The following is a 21,561-nucleotide window of genomic DNA, read 5'->3' on the forward strand; positions in this document are numbered from 1 at the left end:
ATGTGTAAGTAGTTCAGACGTGTCCAATAATTTTTGATACGTACATTATAGACATAAAGAAATGGTATTCAAAAGTATTTTTAGATTCATTATGAAACTCAAATCTTGATTCGATTTTAGAATGCGTAATATAATATTATGCATAATACAAAATCAAAATAGGAACTCAGACATCAAGATGAGTTTACACTACGACCGAGACATCGACTTAAAAATACCTATTCATCTTTCTAACCACACAAATCTCAAAAGAGAAATCTCATAATCAAATTACACTAGCCTGCCTTGTACGTTCCTTTTGTATGGTTTCCAATATTATTCAAGGCCAACAAAATAAGAACAGGGGCGAGTTCTTGCTGTTCTTATTTAACCGCAGAGCTAAGTGCTCTAACATCCATTACAGTATTATGTAGGCCTGGTTTCATTGTGATGGGTCACCCCTCTGCCATAAATGGAATCTCCTTGCTCAAAGGCCTGGTTATATGCTTGTTCTTTTTGACGATTGCGGCGCAGAGTTCGAACACAATAACTAAGAGAACCGCACTCACCTGGACTGCACGGTATTCACCTGAGCATACGGTGACCAAGGCACTGCTGGCTAAATCACTTCATTTGCTGCCACCGCGTCAACGCGATCAGACGCGTGCTCAATCATTCTGACAGACTCTTTCACAACTATCGCTCTCATCAGATAAACAAATAATTCTACTTTTGCAGTTCAGGGTGATTGAAACTGCAGACCATAAAACCAATTGCTGGATCGAATCCCTGCTAATTTTGGTTTGTCTGATAAACTGAGGTTTTGGGAAGTTGAATGAAGATGAGGCGCGCTTGGATCCTTCTCCTGGTACTCCTGTTGTCATCGGAGATACTTCTGGCCTCGGCGGGGCGCGGGAGGGGCAGAGACCGGGCCCGTGACCGCGGAGAGAGGGTCCGAATCCGCAAGAAGCCCAAAGGCCGGGACTGCGGCCGTATCAAGGAGAACCTCTGCACGGGAGTCGGGCTGCCGTACAACCGCACCGCCCTGCCCAACGTGTTCGGCCACACCAACCAGAAGTTGGCCCGGCAGGCAGTGGAGACCTATCGGTCTCTGATTGAGTCTGGTTGCTCGCCGTATATCAGGGTGTTCCTGTGTGCTTCACTCTTCCCGGAGTGTCCGAGGAGAAAACGGGATGATCCAAGACCGCCCTGCCAGTCCCTCTGCGAGAAGGTAAGTCTCTAATTTGCGTTATGATCACACAACTCTTGTCTCCACTGTAGGGGAGACCGGGGATGGAAGTTACACGGGTAAGTTGTTACAGTTCTCAGTGTGCAAAGCAGGAACAGGAGAGGGCGGGCTAACTACCATCCATATGTTGCCGACAGGTAGCTAGGGTATACTGCTGATCGAGAGCTTTCTCCAATCTTCTACTCAAAAAGTAAGTAAAAAAAACCTTTTTTGTCCTTTCTTAGTAACTTTCTGACAAAACTTGAATTTCGTAATAGCTCTAACAACTGGAGGTGCATAACGCTAACTTGATATTGTAAATATAGTAAATTTAGGTCACTAATATATCCCCAGGTCATGACCTGTAATTCTGCCTGAAGGTTGAGTTACAGTAGATTTTATGTGTAAAATACCCTACGGGGTAGGTTGTTACACTGTAACAACCTACCCCGTGTCAATGTAACAACTTACCCCAATTACATTTTACGTATGTTGAACTATATTTTGTGTATATTTTCAGCTGTAAATATTTCATTTGTCTGTTTTGCTTTACCTACAGAATGAGCTTCTGTATTAATGATGCCAAGAACCTACAAAAGGAAGACATGTGTCTGGAATGTGATGACTTGTTTTCCAACTCTGCACCTGGAGAGCAATGGGTCCAGTGCATGGACTGCTCAGGATGGTCCCATACAGAATGTAAAGGAAAAGCTACCTGTGTGATGAATGCGAAATGATGAACACAGACAGTGACTAAATTGTCGGTGATCCTTATCGATCACAAAGAGGCATTTTAGCTATATTTCAGGTGTTTCGAATTAAAACAAATGTTCAGTTTATTGCTGGAATGAACAAGTAGTTACTTAATTATACACCTTAAGTGACAAAGCAGTTGCTTTCTTGATAGTAGAATGAGATGGTATTTACTTTTGTACCACACAATGAGGGATATAAGTTGTTTACATATTGTAACAACTTACCCCTATGGTGTAACAACTGTGTAACAACTTACCCCGTATGGTGTAACAACTTACCCGGTATGCGGGGTGGGTTGTTACAAAAATTTACCTTCATTAATTAATTAGTAGTTAATTAGTTGTTTGATGTTTTCTTGTTTTGTATACTTCAGGTTATAGTAAACATAATGGGCTACCCACATACCCAAGATGGAGTGTTAGAGTTCTTTCATTACAATTATTTGGCGCAAAATGTAAATTTTGTAACGTTCATCCCCGGTCTCCCCTACCTATCAATTATCCCCTCCCCCTCCCCATGATGCCCCACTGAGTCTTATGTCAGTGTTTGGCCACGTTTTTCAAGCCCCCGGGTGGAGATTGTGGTCACTATCACCATGCTATCACGAACATTTTTACCGTTAGAGCACTAGATGGAAAGGCAACCAGTTTAGGGCGCTCCACCCATGTGTGTTGGAGATTGTCACATAAATGTTGCCCCAAGTGTGGGGATTGGGTCAATTCAAAAGTGACAATTCCCACATCTTGGGTGGGGCATCCCAGATGAGGGGTGGGGAAACAATTACTGATAAGTGCAAAGCTTTCAGTGGAGTTTGAGTCAAGATTTTACTTTCAGATGCTAGGCCTACTAGAAGATTGGAAAGATACCTCAGCCCAAAGACACCATACCTCACAGTGAAACTCTTGGTTAGTCATTTATTGTGATGCTCTCTGATAATGAGACCAAGGATTCCTCAAAAGTGCGCTACTATAAGCTCGGAAGCCTGACGTAGCCTAGAATAAATATCCAGGTTTAGAGGTGGGGGAGCCTTGATGATATACCAGGAGAACCCACGAATTTAGGAAGAGACTCAAAACTTTACCATTATCGGCCTGGTTGCGATTTGAATGCAAAACAAGGATCGTTTTGCTTTTCATGCATTTTGTTCGTCTCCAATACTAACACCACTCAAAATCTAAAAAAAGAATGTTCAAAATATAACCTGTTGAAGTTTCATCTCAGTGCCAGTGGATATTACACTTTTCGTGAAAGCAGTGATTTCGTCGATAGCATTCTTCATTTCCAAAAATCAGCAAATTGAATGATCGTTGGAAATCACAAAGATTCAATTTCGATGTGCTACCTTTATATTCATAACTATGTTGGGATTGACCAACAAAATGCGTGCCAAGCAAGGGCGGATCCAGGGGGGGGGGGCCAAAGGGGGCCATGGCCCCCCCCCCAAAACGAAACCAATTTTTTTTTTTTTTATGTGACATCGCAATAAAGGCAGGCAATGAGTACACAACCATCTTTTCCTCAAAAAAACATTGGTTAAAGTGGTCAGAAATTGCCTCAGATCGCACCACAGAGCATCTAGAATCCAAATTTTTTTCGGGGCCCTTAAGCGGGCCCCGAACCCCACGCCGTAATTTTTGACCAACTTTTTTTGGGGGACCAAACATTTTTTTGGCCCCTCCCAAAATTGTGTTCTGGATCCGCCCTTGGTGCCAAGTGATTTTCTTGTTTGTAAAATTAAGCAAGTTGACTTGTTATAAAAAGACTGTCATCCTAAAACCTTTACTAAAATCACTGAATTCTTGACTGCGCCACTACCTTGTTTTACAAACAGACACAAAGTTGGTTTTACATTATCACTTTGCTTCAGTGAAAAGAGAGTCCACGCATCAAGATTCTTGTCTTCGTCAGAAATTCTAAGTTTTAAGATCCAGAATCATCCACTGCCTTTTCTCGAGCTCCCAGGACGTGGATTAAAGTTGTCATCTTGACTTGAAAGAAGGTCACATCGCGTGATAGGATTAATAACTGTTATTAATCCTATAACGCGATATGGCCTTCTTTTAAGTCAAGAGACAACTCTCGAGAGGACAAAGTTAAATCCTGCTAATGCCGACACCCTGCGAATTTTGCCAGCATGATAATCTGCTAACAGCGGTGAAAATGAAGCCCTGAAAGACATTTTTTGCGGCCTTGAGGTCAAATCTGTGCATTCCTGCGTATTTTTGTTTTCAATTTGTAGCAAAATTTGTGTTGATGTTGTGAATTCAAAACATGCAGGACTCAAAAGCAACCATTGAAAGTTGTGTGATTATGGTCGCTTTGAGTCGAAACAAAATTTTACGACCTCTGTGACATTTTACGGTATCGCTTAGGCTATTATGTTTTGCGGTGAGGAATGTTGAACCAGGTGTTTTTGAACAGTTGGAGTTGGGGTTAGGAAGATGGAAAAAAAATGCCTTCTGTCTAGAAACCATACAACAGCGGGAGACCGTGGCTGCTGTGGTATTTTGATTGACATCCTTACTCTTGCATCATAAGAGTGTTCACGGTCGTATAGATGGGGTTGGGAAAGCATTGCAGATAACTGTGAATATCTCTCTATGCGTGATCCGATTTATAAATACGTGCTAAATTACATTTTCTTACTTGAAATTTGTCAACCACAATAACATAAAATGGATGTGTTGCAGCGAACGTGCCTGCCCATGGCCACGCATGCGCATTAAACTGTCATCAATCGCTGTTCAATGTTGTCAGTCACAGAAACATCTATAGGCCTTAAACGTCCGTGAAGACCGAGGTGTTTATTTTGAAAAGATTTGAAAACTATTTAAACGTTTAAACCTTCAGCAATTTTAAGAGTTAAAACGTAGGGCTTAATGTGACATATAAAATGAGACATGGCCTGCAATTGTATTACAGTATAAACCCGTGAAATCAATATTTATAATATTTTGGGGGTATTTTGAAAAGATTTGAAAACTATTTAAACGTTTAAACCTTCAGCAATTTTAAGAGTTAAAACGTAGGGCTTAATGTGACATATAAAATGAGACATGGCCTGCAATTGTATTACAGTATAAACCCGTGAAATCAATATTTATAATATTTTGGGGGTATTTTTTGTAGGAATTAGGTTTGGAATGTGAAATTGGACGACTATAAATAAATACCAAGTTTACGATATTTTAAACACGCTGGGACTGCGCGAATGCGCCGACTTGAAATCTTGACAAAATCCTTCAGTTCAAAAATATATCGGAAACATTTCTTGTACAACCGTCTCTGTTTGTAGGTGAAGGTTTTCACAATCGAATTATAGTTAAATTCGTAGTCCGCATGGTTGCTGCCTAATTTGACCGCTGACTGGCGAAATTAGGGGGTCGAGATACCATCAAATTGGGTTCAATTTCTCCGAGGCATTTTTGTGCAAATCCCTGTTCCTTGCAGAAACGACCCTGAGACTTTCGCATTGTGCTTGCTTTTGACAATGGATTCTTAGCGCACGTTCCTTTAGAATCCCCTAAAGCACAGTAAAAAATTAGTACTTACGAGGCTACTGCGTTGCTACTTGAATGGCGAAGAAAATTAGATATAGAGCTGCTTTTTGTAAAGAATAAAAATGGGTCGTTGGCTTTTTTTCTTATTAAAAGGTGCATAAGTTAACATGTAAATTGTACAAAGTAAATTTAGTGCTGAAATTAATGCTGTCGTGAAAATATTGGGTCTTGAATTTGTTCAGAGATGGCACCATGTTACATTTGGGATTGTAAACGATCAGTTATATATTTTTTTTTCTCAAAAAGATGGGGCGATGATGTTTTCAAGACCTAGAATTTGATGGCCAATTTAATTTCTTAATTTTGTGAAAAATGGGTTATATTAGAGGAACAAAACATTTTCGAGTTATGTGATGAAGTTATATGTATATATTTTTTTAACATGGGGTGGCAGTTTATCTAAAACATCATTCGGGAATCGTTTTATGAAATAAATTGTTTTATTTTACAAATCAAATTGATTTACAATGAAAAAATGAGTTCACGGAGTTAAGGGGGTTTTCAAATCTACTCAACTTTAACAACGGGCTTTTGCAGTGCTTTTAAAACTGTACTGTATTAGGTTTGCTTTAACTTCTGCACGACCGAGTTTTCAGAAGTCGCAAAAATATTCCCAGGCCGGCAATAAGTCAGAATTTTTGCAGTTGACTGTCAGAGTCAATATTGTTTGACGCGGCGCTCTTTCCTTATTTACACACTAAACTCCGTGTGACTTCGGGTCTTTCTTATGTAAACTCTCTAGTTCTCAAGACGACGCGATTTTAAGAAACGGTGTGCCTTTTGACGCGCACTGTAGTTTAAGTGTAGGCAAAGCAATTTGAGGTAATGGGTTTTAGGGTTTATGAACAAACACGATTGAAGTCCCGCTGTTTCGACAACGAGACGCTAGAAGATTCAAAGGAAGAGCAATTAAGTGGCATCATTTCGAAGTCGTTGAGGTATTATCCAGGACGGTCTAAGGGTGATTGAAGCCCCCCCCCCCTCCCGATTTTGCAGAATTGCACTACCACCCATGTCTGCGAAAATGGAAGTTCGGGAATGCTAAATGTTTTGTTCATAAGTCAGCCTCAGCTGACCGATGTTTTGAAGTTGTAGAAGACGTCAACTGGCGGCGATACTTGGAAAACCTACTTGCATGGTTGAATTCGTTGTTTTGCTGAAATCTGGGCCTTTATTTGGAATGGAGCCGTAGGTCCAACGTATCTTGTAGAGATGCATAACTATGAACAAGCGTTGGTGGGAAAGGATTGTCAATGTCAAATTCCATTTTTGCCAAAAGGATAGGCATGCAGTTTATATTTTGGCTCCGTGATTTTGGAATAGAAGAACACACTCTTTGGACATTTGCCATAGAAACAGTTGAACCTTGTCCTCTGTTTGGCTGCTAAGTTAATGCTCTGAAATTACAGCCTTATTTGTGACCCCTTCCAAGTAATGAGTAATTATCGTTCGCAGATAGAACTGAAGAACTCGTCCCGGTTCGCCATAGATATTAACGACGATCAGTTTAGAAGACATGATGGTGATAATGTTGACGGTAATAAGCTTTCCAAGCACTGACGCATCCCTGGCTCCACAGTTGACACTTCGCGCCAAAGAAACCTCCCAAGTTCTCAGCTTAGTGGAGACTTTCTGTCATTCCAGGGGGTGCCAACGAAGTACCAAGTGATCATCCTTTCCACTCCCTCTTCTAAATTATTCTTGCAAACGCAAACAAAAAACATCTTTCCGGATTGCTGGCCCGTGGTCCCACCCCTGCGGTGCCCCAAAACCGTTTAACCGAGAGGAGATTTTCGGGCTTGTATTTTTCAAATTGCTGTCTCGGTTTTGCTGTGAGTTTTGACACCTCTTTTCAAAAAGAAAATCCTCACTTTTAAGTCAGAGGCATGGAGCCGTCTGTCTGGGCAGTCTGGGGTATTATTGGATGGAGAAAAGACGGGCAATTGAGGGGCTTCTGCCAAAACCCATCGACGGGGCTTGAGTGCTCTCATCTTAAACAAACTGACTGGGCGGAAAATGATGTTCCCTGCTGCGGGGGGTCGCATTGTTGAGAAGTCTTAAAGGTGTTGTTGCAGCGTCTTTCAAGATGATTTCCAGTCATCATGAGGTGAGCTGGTCTCTTTATGCTCTGTGAAAGTCATCGCGCTAAGAACTGTCAACAGAAATTTAGGATGGAGTTGACAGGAAACAATTTTGTCTGTTTGTAAAGAAAATACAACAGCCCAACTGATATTATTCAGAAACCCCACCACTACCACTGAGATAAATTGAATTAGCCCAGCTGAGTCTTCATGACGCCTCTATTTATCACACCATGCGCGTGAAGCTACATAGCCTACGCCGGTGGGGTAGGATTAGTTTTCGTCTGAAGAATAGTACTTGTAATACTCGGACTCATTATTTCGTAGATTCCTACTATGAGTTATAAACCTGGAAGGAGGGAATAATGACTCTCAGTGCGAGGGTTATATCTTTAAGCTACATCCTTGGACGAATGGAAATTACACAGCTAGGTTATACTTTTAACACACCAGTTTTACAGTTAATATATAATACTGATCATGCAGCTGTGGATTCACAGAGCCCACAGAATTTCACAGAACTGTGTAACCAGGGAAAGCTGCTAAGCATATTTATGTACTTAGCAAACTGACTCAGCCGGGTACCAGCCATAGGCGTTATACCATGCATGATAATTTGGCTGGTTTTGCTCAGTAAAAAGAAATTCAGTGCTGGGCGAAAAAAATAGTGCTTAGAAAATATTTGTGCTGAGAAAAAAAGTAATTACATGACGACGAGTATTATCATAATTATACATGTACCGGCTGTCGTAACCTGTTATTACTATACGAGTATAACTGTCTAAAAAGACCGATCATAGACTCCGCCCACTGCGCACGTGGGCAACAACACGTGCGCCGCTTCAGCCAATGGCACACTGCATGCTCCAACCGCTCGCGTCACGCGCGCGTCATACGCGCGTGTACGCATGTCGGACATTTATCACGGCTGTGATTAGCCTTGACCAATGCTGTCAAGCCAAGCTTTTTCCCTGAACTGTCCGGCAGCCGTTTTACCCTACTTGTCACGGCAACGTACGCCGCTAGCAGCCCCCTGGCTAGCTCCGCTTGCCTGTACTGTACTTGTCACGGCACACGTACGCCGCGCGCTTTGCCGGTACGTATACAGTACCTACGTACGTACGTACTACGTGCACCCCATGCAGTAACCAATACGCAGTCGCAGTCTTCCGTGTGACTCCCACGGCATGGTTACTGTATACTGTACATGTACATGTACAGGTTCTGTACATGTACGTGTACGTACGTCCGTGTGCGGATTTGTGTTAGGAGCACATCGCGCGCGCAGTACAGGCAATTCGCAAGCGGAGCTAGCTAGCCAGGGGCCGGGGGCTGCGAGCGGCGTACGTTGCCGTGACAAGTAGGGTAAAACGGCTGCCGGACAGTTCAGGGAACTGAAAGCTTGGCTTGACAGCAACGGCTGCCGGACAGTTCAGGGAAAAAGCTTGGCTTGACAGCATTGGTCAAGGCTAGGCTGTGATTGGTCAAAGTACTACTGGGCGGTGCGTAATTGAACCAAAGTCTAAATGAAGCAGCAGCTCTAGTAAGCATGAGGAGTGATCATTTCCACTTGAAGCGGAATTGTGTCAAGATTCAGTTTACAGAATTGTAAGCATCTTGAAGTCGCCTCACTGCTCCTTTAAGAAGAACCCCGGCTGTTACCATGCCGACAAGAAGTGTTCTCGCACTTCACTTTCTTTCCACGAGGCAGGTGATGGCAGCGGGTCCCGACTCTGTTTGCCCGCCGACAATCGCGACGGATAGGCCCGCGGAGATGAAATCGATACCCGCTCCAAAATATTGACAGAGGGAGCCCGGAGTTTCACAAGATTGAGATGTGCCTGTTGGAGATGTCTAAACTACCCCGTGGCTTCTAGCAGGGCAGCTAAAATGCTTGCGTAATGGTTAATTTGATGTGCGCCTCACGCGTGAAAATGTCTTTAAAAGAAAACTGGACTCTTAAATCGAATTGCACGTGTTTATTATGTCTGGAACCAATTGCATGCTATGTTTTCCGACTCGTGTTACGCCTGCAGATCTTTTACGAAAATAATGTTCCCTATCGTTTAACACTTTTGAAAGAAAAGTCGTTTCACACTTATATGTCAACTTTTACTCTGTGTTGTATTTCAAAGAATATTGCAAAGATTCGAAGGGTCTCCCAAACTTTTTCAGCTGTCACTGTGAGCAAAAAGTGGCTTCCGTCTGAGTTGACTGTAAATTTCTCCTGGGAAAAAATATTAAGCTTCTTGAGTGATGGGAACGGTTTTTTTCGATCATTGTCTTGTAACCTGATTTGCATTTACTTTGGCGACCATATTTACTGGGGGGGGGGGGGGGGGGGGGGGCAAGGTGGAATGAAAACGGACCAAACTTGCATTTTTTCAGTATCTAAGGTAAATTGATCGTTTACCCAGTGTTATTTTTGGTGATGTGCTATTTTCTGGAAACCGTGACACAGGTTTTTTTACCAAATCAATTTATAGGTAGGCCTAATCGCGATTTTGAAAGCATTATTCACATTAAAGTCTAAAAAGCATTGAAATGATTTGTCATTAAAAGTTCTATAATTATGTTCATTGACAAGTAGCCAAATTAAAGGTGTTTTTCGATTTATATATATTGGATTTTAATTGTTATTAATGTTCAACCCTATCCTGTGGTGAACCGCAAATCGAGTCTGTAAGAATTGATTTGGGTGCGTATTCCCAATTGGGCAAGTTTACATCTGCAACTGATTATCAAATTCTAATAATTCTACACTGTACCGCGTTAAGAATCTAAACGCATTTCTATAAAGACTTAAACTGTACCAACTTTTGTCCAGGTTTGAATATAGATATGTGGATGTCTGCGACATGTTTATAGGAATCGTGCGAAAGCCTGTTGGTGGCATTTTGTAAAAGTAAATAAAAATGTCCAATAGGTTCAAGTCGACAGACATGAAAACTACACACTGTCCTCTTTTTCACCAAAATAAAAAAACATGATCTCCGAAATGTATTCTTGATTTAAAACAAATAGGGCGCCTATATTCCTGCTGTCACTGTCTTACTGTGCAAAAACATCAAAACATGGCTAAGATTAAATATGCGAACAAAGTGGGTACAAAAATATAAATACATTATTAGCAGCATTTACAGTGTGGCCTATACGTGCACGTGAACATTATCATATGACCGGTCGTTGACTTGCTACACTTTGGCACAATCTGGGCCAATTATCGATAAGTCCCTTTTTGGCTCGCGGCCATTTCTTGGTGTTGCTCCCTGACGACCACTGGGAGATGGCTATGAAGCGGCTCGCCACGTCACAGGCACCAGGCGATGATTGTGGTCAGTGGTGCCCTATTTTAGAACTTCGCCGACTCGAAGGAAATAATTGCCGTTGATTGATTTTATTTTCCAAGAATGTTGAGGCTGGCCCGTAATGCAGGTTGATTTGCAAGATTCCTAGCTGAAATACGCTAAATATTATGCAAACAGGGGCAGATAAGATTGTATAAAAAGCGATTTTACAATCATACCAATTTGATTTAAACCATTTTTTTTTTCATTAACAAAATGTTAGGGTCTAATTTTAAAACATGTGTCAACTAGAAAGCACTCAGAGAGCGCAAACCTCCGCCAAGGCTAAACAATTCCCCTCCATATTGCCAGTACACCCAAAAGAAATACTCGCATAAATGGCGAAGAATCCTTAAAAAAATCCTGCATCCAGACCCAGATCCGGATCACTTCCAAAATCTAACCGATTTGTACTTGTGTACCAAGGACCACCTCTAAATAAATCATGAAAATCTGTCCATAACTTTTTGAGTTATCTTGTTCACAGACACACCAACCAACCGACAAACAAACAAAACAACGCCGATGAAAACATTATAACCTCCTTGGCGGAGGTAATAATGTCAACCCGTTAATTGAAGTGATAACTTCTGCTGCTACCATAAGACAGTGGAGTGAACATTAAATTGTCTTGCTTATTAGACTCCGATAGGCTTAATCACAGTAAGGCTGCATCCGAATCAATTGTCTAGAGCTAGGTCTAGGTCTGCGCCCATTGAAAATACGTGGGGACGCGCTGACAATAGACGTAGCTGTAGCTCTGGAAGCCCGTTTCGGACACGGCCTCACTTAGTAAGTGTATTGTCAAGTTTTTCTGTGATAATTTATAGCCGTTGTAAGGAGTTCACCAAGCCATTTAGCTCCACCCTGTGATGTTTTGACCAATCACAGCCGTGATTGACATCTGACCTGCGTGCACGCGCGCGTATGACGCGCACGGCTGGAACCTGCAGAAGTGTTCATTGGAGAGGCGCGCGTGATGTTGCCCACGTGTGCAGTGGGCGGGGCTTAATGGATATATCTTTTTTTCTGATTGGTCCATCTGCTTAACTGGTTACTTAAGGCCAATGTCAATTGCATTGCTCCAATGCTGGCTAACATCATGAATAATTCGTTGTCCTTGGGCAGATTTCCGAACTGCTTCCGTCAAGCCATTGTTACACCTATCCTCAAAAAACCAACTCTTGACCATAATGATTTGCAAAATTACCGTCCTATTTCCAATACCTCATTCTTGTCTAAATTACTGGAGAAAATTGTTCACAAAAGACTTATTGAACATGTTGCCCATAACAATTTAGAAGTCCCACTCCAATCTGCTTACAAATGTAATCATAGCACAGAAACAGCCCTTCTCCGTGTACAAAATGACATTCTCTGAGTCATTGACAACAAGAAAGTGGTTTTGCTGGTCATGCTTGACCTGTCATCTGCATTCGACACTTTAGATCATGAAATACTTCTTGATAGGTTGTGCAAAGTGTACGGGGTCCGCGACATGTCCTTATCCTGGTTCACCAGTTACCTTTGTGATCGCAGATACCGCGTCCGGGTTGATGGTACCATGTCTGATGAATCTAGGGTAGCTTTTGGTGTACCCCAAGGGTCTGTACTCGGGCCTGCACTTTTCACATATTACATCAAACCTGTTGCTAATATCATTGATCACTTCAATTTACAATATCACATTTATGCAGACGACATACAGCTTTACACTCATTTCAACCCAGCTATTCCTGGTGATTCTGCAATTGCTCTTGAAAACCTCTCCAAATGCATTTCCCAAATACATGACTGGATGGCCACTAATATGCTTAAACTCAACAGTGACAAAACTGAGATTTTTGTAGCAGCCTCTCCACGTGTACTAAACAACCTAGACGGCAATCTCACTCTTAACGCTGGTCCAATTAGCATTTCACCTTCCCGCACTGTAAAAAACTTGGGCTTTATATTTGACTCGTCATTTTCTATGTCCAACCATGTCTCTTCCATCTGTAGATCAATTAATTTTCACCTACGTAACCTCTGGCGAATTCGTAAATTCATCGATGACAACACATGTCACCATGATGTTCGTACATTTATAACATCCCGGCTTGATTACTGCAATTCTCTTCTATTTGGTATAACCCAAGGTGAAAAACATAGACTACAAAAAATTCAAAACCGTGCTGCTCGGCTCATCTTCTCTGTCAAATGCACTGTGGATGCTACTTCTCTCATCACCAATCTTCACTGGTTACCCATCCAGCAGCGTATAGCATTCAAAGTTCTTTTGATGGTGTACAAGTGCCTACATGGTAATGCTCCCCCTTACTTGTGTGACTTACTCACTTTGTATCTACCAGGCAGACCGGGATTAAGATCTTCCAATGATAAACTTCTTCTCTCTATTCCTACAGGTTCAAAATCCCTTGGAGACAAATCTTTTTCAATAGCAGGCCCCAAATTATGGAACACTATTCCCATCAACATCAGGGACGCCCCATCTCTCACCATTTTCAAGAAACGTCTTAAAAGTTTCTTATTCATTACTTCCTAGTCCTCTCTTGTAGTTGTACAGCGCTTTGGTCTATTTTGTAAAAGCGCTTTATAAATACTTTATTATTATTATTAACGAATACAACGAGAAAACGTCTAAGCGCAGACAGCATTTTTCGAGAAGCAAAAGAGCTACCAGCAAAATCTGACACAAATTGCGACGCCAAAGAGTCTGTTTTGCAAGTTGAGCCTCGCTTTCATTTCAAAACGGCAAATCTGTGCAAGAAGATAATTCGGTCGGTTCTGACTAATACGGCATGCAATTTTGAATCCAATACTGTGTTTTCAATTTATTTTAGAACAGAAAATACCACTTCCTATCTAATAAAATACTGCAAGAACCATTACTATAACGAAAGTCAAAATGCTCCATGCGTGGAGTCATCACATACTGGCAAGTTGTGAAGGGCCTAGATTTGTCACCGAACATGATTCACTCGATCAATATTATCAACCATGACTTGGGGTAGACTGTGTCGATTATGCGCCCCCGGTCAATATTGGCAAAATAGTTCACCCTCAATGTTAATAACCGCGTCTAAACCCCCCCGCACTGACAGTAATACAGTAGTGATTGATGACTATGCCACGCACCTGCAAAAGTCATAATAAGGGAAAACAGACAGAGGCTGGAAAAAGAAGGGGAAAATATGCAGGCCTCAACTCCGAATGTTGACCTATAAAGTACCTGAGGTCTTCGGCGGTGGTTTGTGCCAATTTGCTCGGCATACAGGAAGCGCTGACGTTACCCGCCGTTTTTGTTGTGTTATTGGGATACCGTGCTTGGTGTACAATCTCGCCCGCGATTCGTGCTGTCTGTCGAAGTTGTGGCTTTTAAGCACGTTTGTGGTCAAACAATTTTCGGTGTTTGGAGAACTTTTGAAATGAGGGACTTTTTGTCCGCGGTGTTTTGTTGTCTGTGTGCGGCGTGTGCTGAGAATGGTGATTCATGACACTTGAGATGTTTGAACAGGGATGCCGTCTGTTGAATCATTCCGGAAAATGACAGGCAACGCAAAGAATTGTTGTTGTATTGTTTAATTTCAAACCTCCCAACTTGTGATACTGAAATTCGATCGTTTGGTGGCTGTTGGGAGTTTGCTGAGTGACTAAATTTGAACTTGTTGGCTTTCTTTCATTTGCACACCTGCAATTTGTCAAGTGTTTCGTATGTGTTGTCAGAAATATCCCGCTTATTTAATGACCAGAAAAGTTTATTTTGAGAAATAATTAAAAAGAAACCACTTATAATGTTATATCAATTCTCAAAAATATTTTCTTTATTGTAGAATAATAAGAAGTGTGATCTATTTCGACTAAATTCTATATGAGCATTAACTACGATAATCGGCAAGGAGGGGTGTAAAAGGGTATCTGTTTGTGACGAGTTTGTTCCGTGATAGGTTTGTATTCATGCTAACACGCATGTGCATGATGCGCATAGTTTGAGAAGCAATTACGAAAACGGTGGGGTGGGATTGGGAATGCCTGTACAAAATCGTCACAGTGATAAATGAGTCTAATATCACCGGCGTCGGCCATTTCTGAGGCAATTCTATAGTCAGAAGTGAGTCAGAAGTGAAATCAAAACGAAGCAAAGTGAAAAATATATGTGTCCAGACACAGAGAAATCGATCATAACATGTTAACCCCGCAATACATCACCTTTTCAAAAGGGTTGAACGAAAACTTGCCTGTTCATTAGAACTGTTCGACAAGCATTGTGAGTCCAATAATAATTCTTTTCTCCATTTGGAAGAATCACAGTGTTAGACGTAGACGGGTGCGTTCTTTAACAACTAGGACAACAGTGTTTGAAAACATTGGACAATGCATTGGCCTACAGTTCAATCTCGGGTATAGACATGTTTCTGAAGCCCCAACGTTCTATTTTAAGTTCCTTCTCAAGTGGAACAAAAAAGATCTGTTTGAACAGAACTGAGTCATGTGAAAGTCCATTCAAAGAATGCTTGTGCATCCTTGCGCATGCGCGAATATTTTAATGTGACGTCAGTGACAGCGGTCACTTGCGATTGGCTTGTTTTGCTGTTGCGCAATGTGCGCGCAACTTTGTTCTAGGCATTTGGCGAGATATTTCAGAATAATTGGTAGCTATTTTACAAAACATACGTGTACAGGCATATATGAGGACATATCGTGCTTCTGATATATTATTTGTTGCTGTGCGTCTTTGGTGTGCCTCCTCCCCTTTAGTTTGACTGGCCTACTTAATTCTGCACACTCGACTCATATAAACGTCACGCTTAACGCAGCACCCCTTTCTACGCGCGTAGATATTACAGGTTCACCCCTACTTCATATGTCAACTTGACAATCAACGCGCTGGCCGTTAGCAGGCGTTTAATGGCTGTCCACAATACAATCCGCCATTTTGAGTATTGTGCTCAGACTAGTAAAACGGCAGGCGTAATTTTTATTCCCAGGATGGTTAGGGCCAAGTCATGAATAATTCAGTAGTTTAGATCGGGCAGTATGTTTATTCATGAGAACAGAACAATGATATCAAGATCATTGTTGGTATTTAGCTATAGTCTACAAAGATCCCTGGTTCGAATCCACGTCGTCGCTGCTCATTTTCATCGACTGTTTTTCTTCTCTAAATTTATCGCTGAGATGATTTTAATTTAAGCGACAAAAGAGAACGAGAACCTAAGTATCTTGCATTGATTCAAAGGAAAAACTGAATTATGCATGACATTACCCCGAACCCTCCTAGGAAAATAAATACGCAAACGACAAGTAGATTTTGTTTTGCTTGTGCGCATGCGTACATCGTTACTAAGTATTCTGTTCTTAAGCACACAAAGTATTTGTTGTAGGAATTCATCGTCAGCGTAGGAATCCACGGTAAGCAGAAAGCATGAAATTGGGTTGGTGAGCGTCCATGTCTAAACTTTGCCAATAACTCCCAACTTTGCGAAGTGCGAGTGTAATGACCGAGCAAAATGAACAAACACTTTTTTTCCGTCATGGTTATTTTTCCCTTTTCTGCATTCTGCTGTTCCTTTTTTCGTGTGTGTAAAATAGAGAGAAAGAACGAAGAAATGAAAGGAAAGTGGCCTCCGGGGCGTGTTGAGCGACAATTGTATCGAGCATTGAAGTCCGGTAAAAAGCTAAGGGAATGACTAGCACCGGCGCGGAGGCAGAACAGCCGCCCGAGGCAACCCCGTATGTAATTGGTGTTTACGGGTATCTGTGCCGTACCGCACGCTTTGTGCGTACCGCCTGGCAATCCCCACCGCGGCTGCAGTACACTATTCCTGCCATAAGTGTCTCGTTTCTGGGAGTGATTTAGGATAGGTAATAACCATCCAGAATAAAAATGGGGAAAAGAAGTGCACTTGAAATTAAACGATTTTGGTGATGGAGATTATTATTGGACTAAAACAACTTGCTCACGGGAGGTTTTTAGGGGGAAAGTCAACTGAGGAAAAAAAAATCCCCCGAGATATACTGTGCACTGTGTTGCCTTTCGTCGGACAAAGGAGGGAATGTGCATGCACCTTGTTTGGAAATCTGTCCCAATATATGGATTACATCGATCTATTGAAGTTCTGCTTTCAGACTGAGCTGATTTTCTTTTCTAAAAATGGAGTTAAAGGAAAAGGGTCTTCGAGTATTGCAGCAATGATTGACGAGAGCATTTTCAAAACTGTGAAAAAGAGAAGTTGTTTGCGAGTAAAAGTTGACCCTCACTTTGAAGTCTGGCACAGAATGTCAGAAAGGATATATGAGTTGTCAACCACTGTTGATAATAACCAGACAAAGTTTTGATCGATTCAGAAGTCAATGACAAGTCTATCACAAGACAACCACAAGACAAGTCAAATCACAAGTCAAAGCACAAGTCAATAATAACAAGTCAACAAGTCAGACACAAATCAGTCACAAGTCAATCATAATTCAAATCACGGGTCAAATCACGGGTTAATCACAAGGTCAGTCACAACTCAATCGCAAGTCAAATCACAAGTCAAATCGCAAAGTTAATCGCTACTCAATCACAACTCAGTCACAAGTCGGTCACAAGTCAATCACGAATCAAATCAAATCAAATCAATCACAAGTAGGTCGCAAGGCCATCACGAGTCAATCACAACTGAATCACAAGTTAATCGCTACTCAATCACAACTCAATCACAACTCAATCACAACTCAATCACAACTCAAATCACGGGTCAAAACACGGGTCAATCACACGGTCAGTCACAACTCAATCGCAAGTCAAATCACAATTCAAATCGCAAAGTTAATCGCTACTCAATCACAACTCAGTCACAAGTCGGTCACAAGTCAATCACGAAATCAAATCAAATCAAATCAAACACAAGTAGGTCGCAAGGCCATCACGAGTCAATTACAACTCAATCACAACTGAATCACAAGTCCAATTACAAGTTAATCGCTACTCAATCACAACTCAATCACAACTCAATCACAACTCAATCACAACTCAATCACAAGTCCATCACAAGTCCATCACAAGTTCATCACAAGTCGGTCAGAACTCAGTCACAAGTTGAACACAAGTCAATCCCAATTCAAATCCAAAGTCAAATCACGGGTCAATCACGACCCATTCATAAGTCAAATCACAAGCTCAACCACAACTCAATCACAAGTCAGTCACAAGTCAATCACAAGTCAAACACAAGGCAATCACAAGTCAATCACAAGTCAAGTCACAAGTCAAATCACAAGTCTGTCACGAGTCAAATTACGCCAGTTACAGTCATCCACAAGTCCGGTCACAACAGTTTATGAAACAAAAGACCACTTATGTGAAAGTGAACTTGAAATAGATCGTGACTCGACTTATGATGCTGACTGTGACGATTAGTGTTCGACTTGTTATGACTTTCGGGATGACTTTTGATTGAGTAGTAACAACTTTGCATTACTTGTAATAGCCGACGCGTGTTTACAGCCCTCTGAAAACAGCACACAACCTATACAAATCACTCATTTCTGATTATGTTTACAAATGCTGACGCTTTTTTAACATCAGTGTACTAATGAAGCGAATGCCGTTCCGTCATGTACTCTTGTTCAAAACTTATTTGTACAAATTCTGAATTGTATAAAATAAAGTCTGGCATCTTTTAAAGTAGACAATTTGGGATCAATGACCTCAAAATCCATTAACAGTTTCCGATCATGCATGGAGAACTTTTCAACTTTTTCATTTTCAGACTCCGCGTGTGAATTTACGACCCACTCCAAAGAAAACCAATTTCGGGCAGCATACAGAAAAAAAACCGGCCTTGGAAAAAAAGTGCTGTTTTTTCACGGTTGAAATCAAATCGGCTTGTAATACCACATCAAACAATCAGTGAGGCTTAAAATCCTAAGCCTAGCAATTACAAGTCAGGCGAATATCGAACCTTCCCCCTCGAGCGTTCATAAAAAAAAGAAGAAGAAAGAAACTGGAGAAAAAAATCTGCTTTATAAATCGACTGTTAAAGTATCAATTGTTCACTTTTTCTTGTCTCTCTGAACATCTGGTTGATCGCAGGTGCAATGACCTGAGGATTAAATCGATTTTCTTTCCTTTTCTTTCTTTTTGACTCATCTTGCTTTTTTTTTCGATTAAAGGACATATGTATGCACGACGTCCCTTTGCGATGCCATTGTGATTGTGAAATTGTGTTAATGCTTCAAGCTCGCCTTGAATGCAGGGGAAAGGGGGCGTGCACTTTGGAAGTGGGTACAGAACGCCCCCTCAAAATGAAGAATTCCTGTCAGCGTGCTTAACCCTTCGTCATTATGTAAATGCAGGATTTGTTAGAAACGCCCACTTCAAAATTATCCAACAATATGAGTCTTCGGTGCACTTCCTGATCATAGAAATTTTGAGAATACAACAAAACAAAGTTGTGCTGCAGGTTTTTTATGTGACTCATCCAATCTATGGATTGGACCATTGAAGAATAAGTTGATCTTTCCTGACGAGTCATAACTTTAGACTTTGTCCAACTTATTTCGCAAGATCGCAAGATCGCACGAGAAATGTAAACGTGTTTTTTGTATGTGTGGAACCTTCAAAAATAGGGGTCTTTTTTCAAATTGAATTGATAATCTTCTACCATTACATGAGCTATGAGCTTTTCTTAATACATCGCACGAAAAAAAAATCAGCCCCGACAACTAATCAATTAATTAATTTCAACTTTTGAATTAAGAGCGGGACGCTACTCTGAACAGTGTGTGCAATTTTTGAACTGGAGCGCGTCATATCAAACCATTTTTTGTTTAACTGCATGTATAATGACCTGCAAAAATAAACAAACAAATGTATTTGTTGTAGGACATTGTATTCCTTTAAATTTCGTTCGGAAAAGAAAATCGAAAATTTGAAAAAGCACGTATATACCTGCTTTAAAGAACATGGAGTCGGAAATATTAATCATTTTCACCACGGTTCATTTAGCATGCGACATCGTGATTTTTCGAGAAATCACAATTAAGTTTTCCCCTCAATAAGTTGGCAGGTCTGTCTGCCGGGTATTCAACATGTCCTATGGGACTCGCGCAAAATGCTCTCCTCTCAAAGCATCTAATCTCAAAATGGTTCCCCTTTATTAAACTACGCGACAACTACGCAGAAGCCCTTGATTCAAAACACAACCCCAGTGTTATGGCGTAAACATAAATATTGCATTTACGTGTCTGGAAAACGTGCCTGGGACCTCTGAATCGGTATTTAGTCTCCACGAAAGCGAAAAGGATTTGGTGTCGTATACGAAAGTTATCCGGCTGACTCGTTCCCACGGAATTCGTGACATACTTAGTTGTCAACCGATACCGTTCTTTTACCTCCTTCTATAATCATGTCTTTATTTATCCATATTTCTGATTTCTTTCCCTCCTCCAAAGCATCTTAATATTTTCTCAGTGGCAAATCGCGGATAGATGGTCCCGTTTTTCTGCTGGCAATTTACATGTTTTCGAGACAGGTGCCTAAACAGTAGACAAATCCTGATTTGGTTAGGAGTGCAATGCGGTTGGTTTTCGTGGCGGGAAACCCAAGACGCTGCGCGTGCAAACTGACAGGGCGCGCGTATTAAGGCGCGAAGCTCGCCAGATCCCGCGGGAAAAGAAGAAAAATCGGGACGAGGACAGACGAAACGGACACGGATTCATTTCAGACAAACTCAGTCGCGGCAATATCGATTCAAGGGAGGACAAAATCTGCCGGGAAAAGAAATTAGGTCGCGGCTTTACCACCTCTGAAGAAAACTTGGGTCAGGTTTACAGAAAAGAAATGCAGAAGAAAATGTGAGCACGTCCGTGTTTGATTTTGAGATCAATGGAAACGAATTGAATAGCACTATTTTACTTTTATACGCACTTGATAAAGACGGAAATCAATGGACGATTTCTTGTGCTGGTCCGATCTGGGCCAGCCTACAGTCCTCTTTGTGTCTGTCTGACTGACTAGCTGACTCTTCCACTGACTGCCACTTGCGAGTTAGACTTCTGTTAGTCTCACCCTAGTCTAAAAGTTTGAAACAAGATTATACCTCCTATACGCAAATGAGTGGGCAAAACCTAACCCGGTCCAATGTGTATAGGCCAGTGTTGTAGTACTCGTACTAGGTACTCGTACTCAAGTACTACACGAGTACTTTTTTCAGAGTACTCGTACTCGTACTCGAATGTCAAAGTATTCGTACTGGAAGTGACATTACTCGTACTTGGGCAGCAAAGTACTTGTACTCGACATGTCGAAATTGTACTCGATCATCAAAGTACTTGTACTCGAAAAGTAGTACTCGAAAAATAATATGGTATAGCTTGACTTACCAAAGCCTTGATTATTTTATTGATACTTTCAGTTTAAAATGGTTGATTGGGTTGTGAAGAAGTCGACGTTTCCTGATTTTCCTCTGTGCACGTCCGGACAAACACAGTTAACAGCTAGCCGTGAGTGGGTCTGAATATCGGTCTGACTGGGCCTGGGCCAATTACGCACAATGAACCATTTGCCATATGGCCGAAGTCGGAAATAGAAGCATTCGTGCTCGTACTCGTACTCGGAATAC

The 21,561-nt window shown here is 41.4% G+C and overlaps 1 protein-coding gene across 2 annotated transcripts in view; it reads left to right on the top strand.

Moving 5' to 3' along the window:
* The first annotated feature begins 520 nt into the window (after positions 1–520).
* Positions 521–21,561, top strand: part of LOC119726335 (hemicentin-2-like) — a 45,843-nt gene continuing 24,802 nt past the window's right edge. For both annotated transcript variants that reach the window (XM_038197993.1, XM_038198000.1), the window contains exon 1: positions 521–1,210. In XM_038197993.1, coding sequence (XP_038053921.1) covers positions 815–1,210 — 396 coding nt within the window. In that variant the 5' untranslated portion in view covers positions 521–814. The remainder of the gene's footprint in view (positions 1,211–21,561) is intronic.

The sequence above is a fragment of the Patiria miniata genome, unplaced genomic scaffold (genome assembly GCF_015706575.1).
Source record: "Patiria miniata isolate m_02_andy unplaced genomic scaffold, ASM1570657v1 HiC_scaffold_1, whole genome shotgun sequence".
NCBI lineage: Eukaryota > Metazoa > Echinodermata > Asteroidea > Valvatida > Asterinidae > Patiria > Patiria miniata.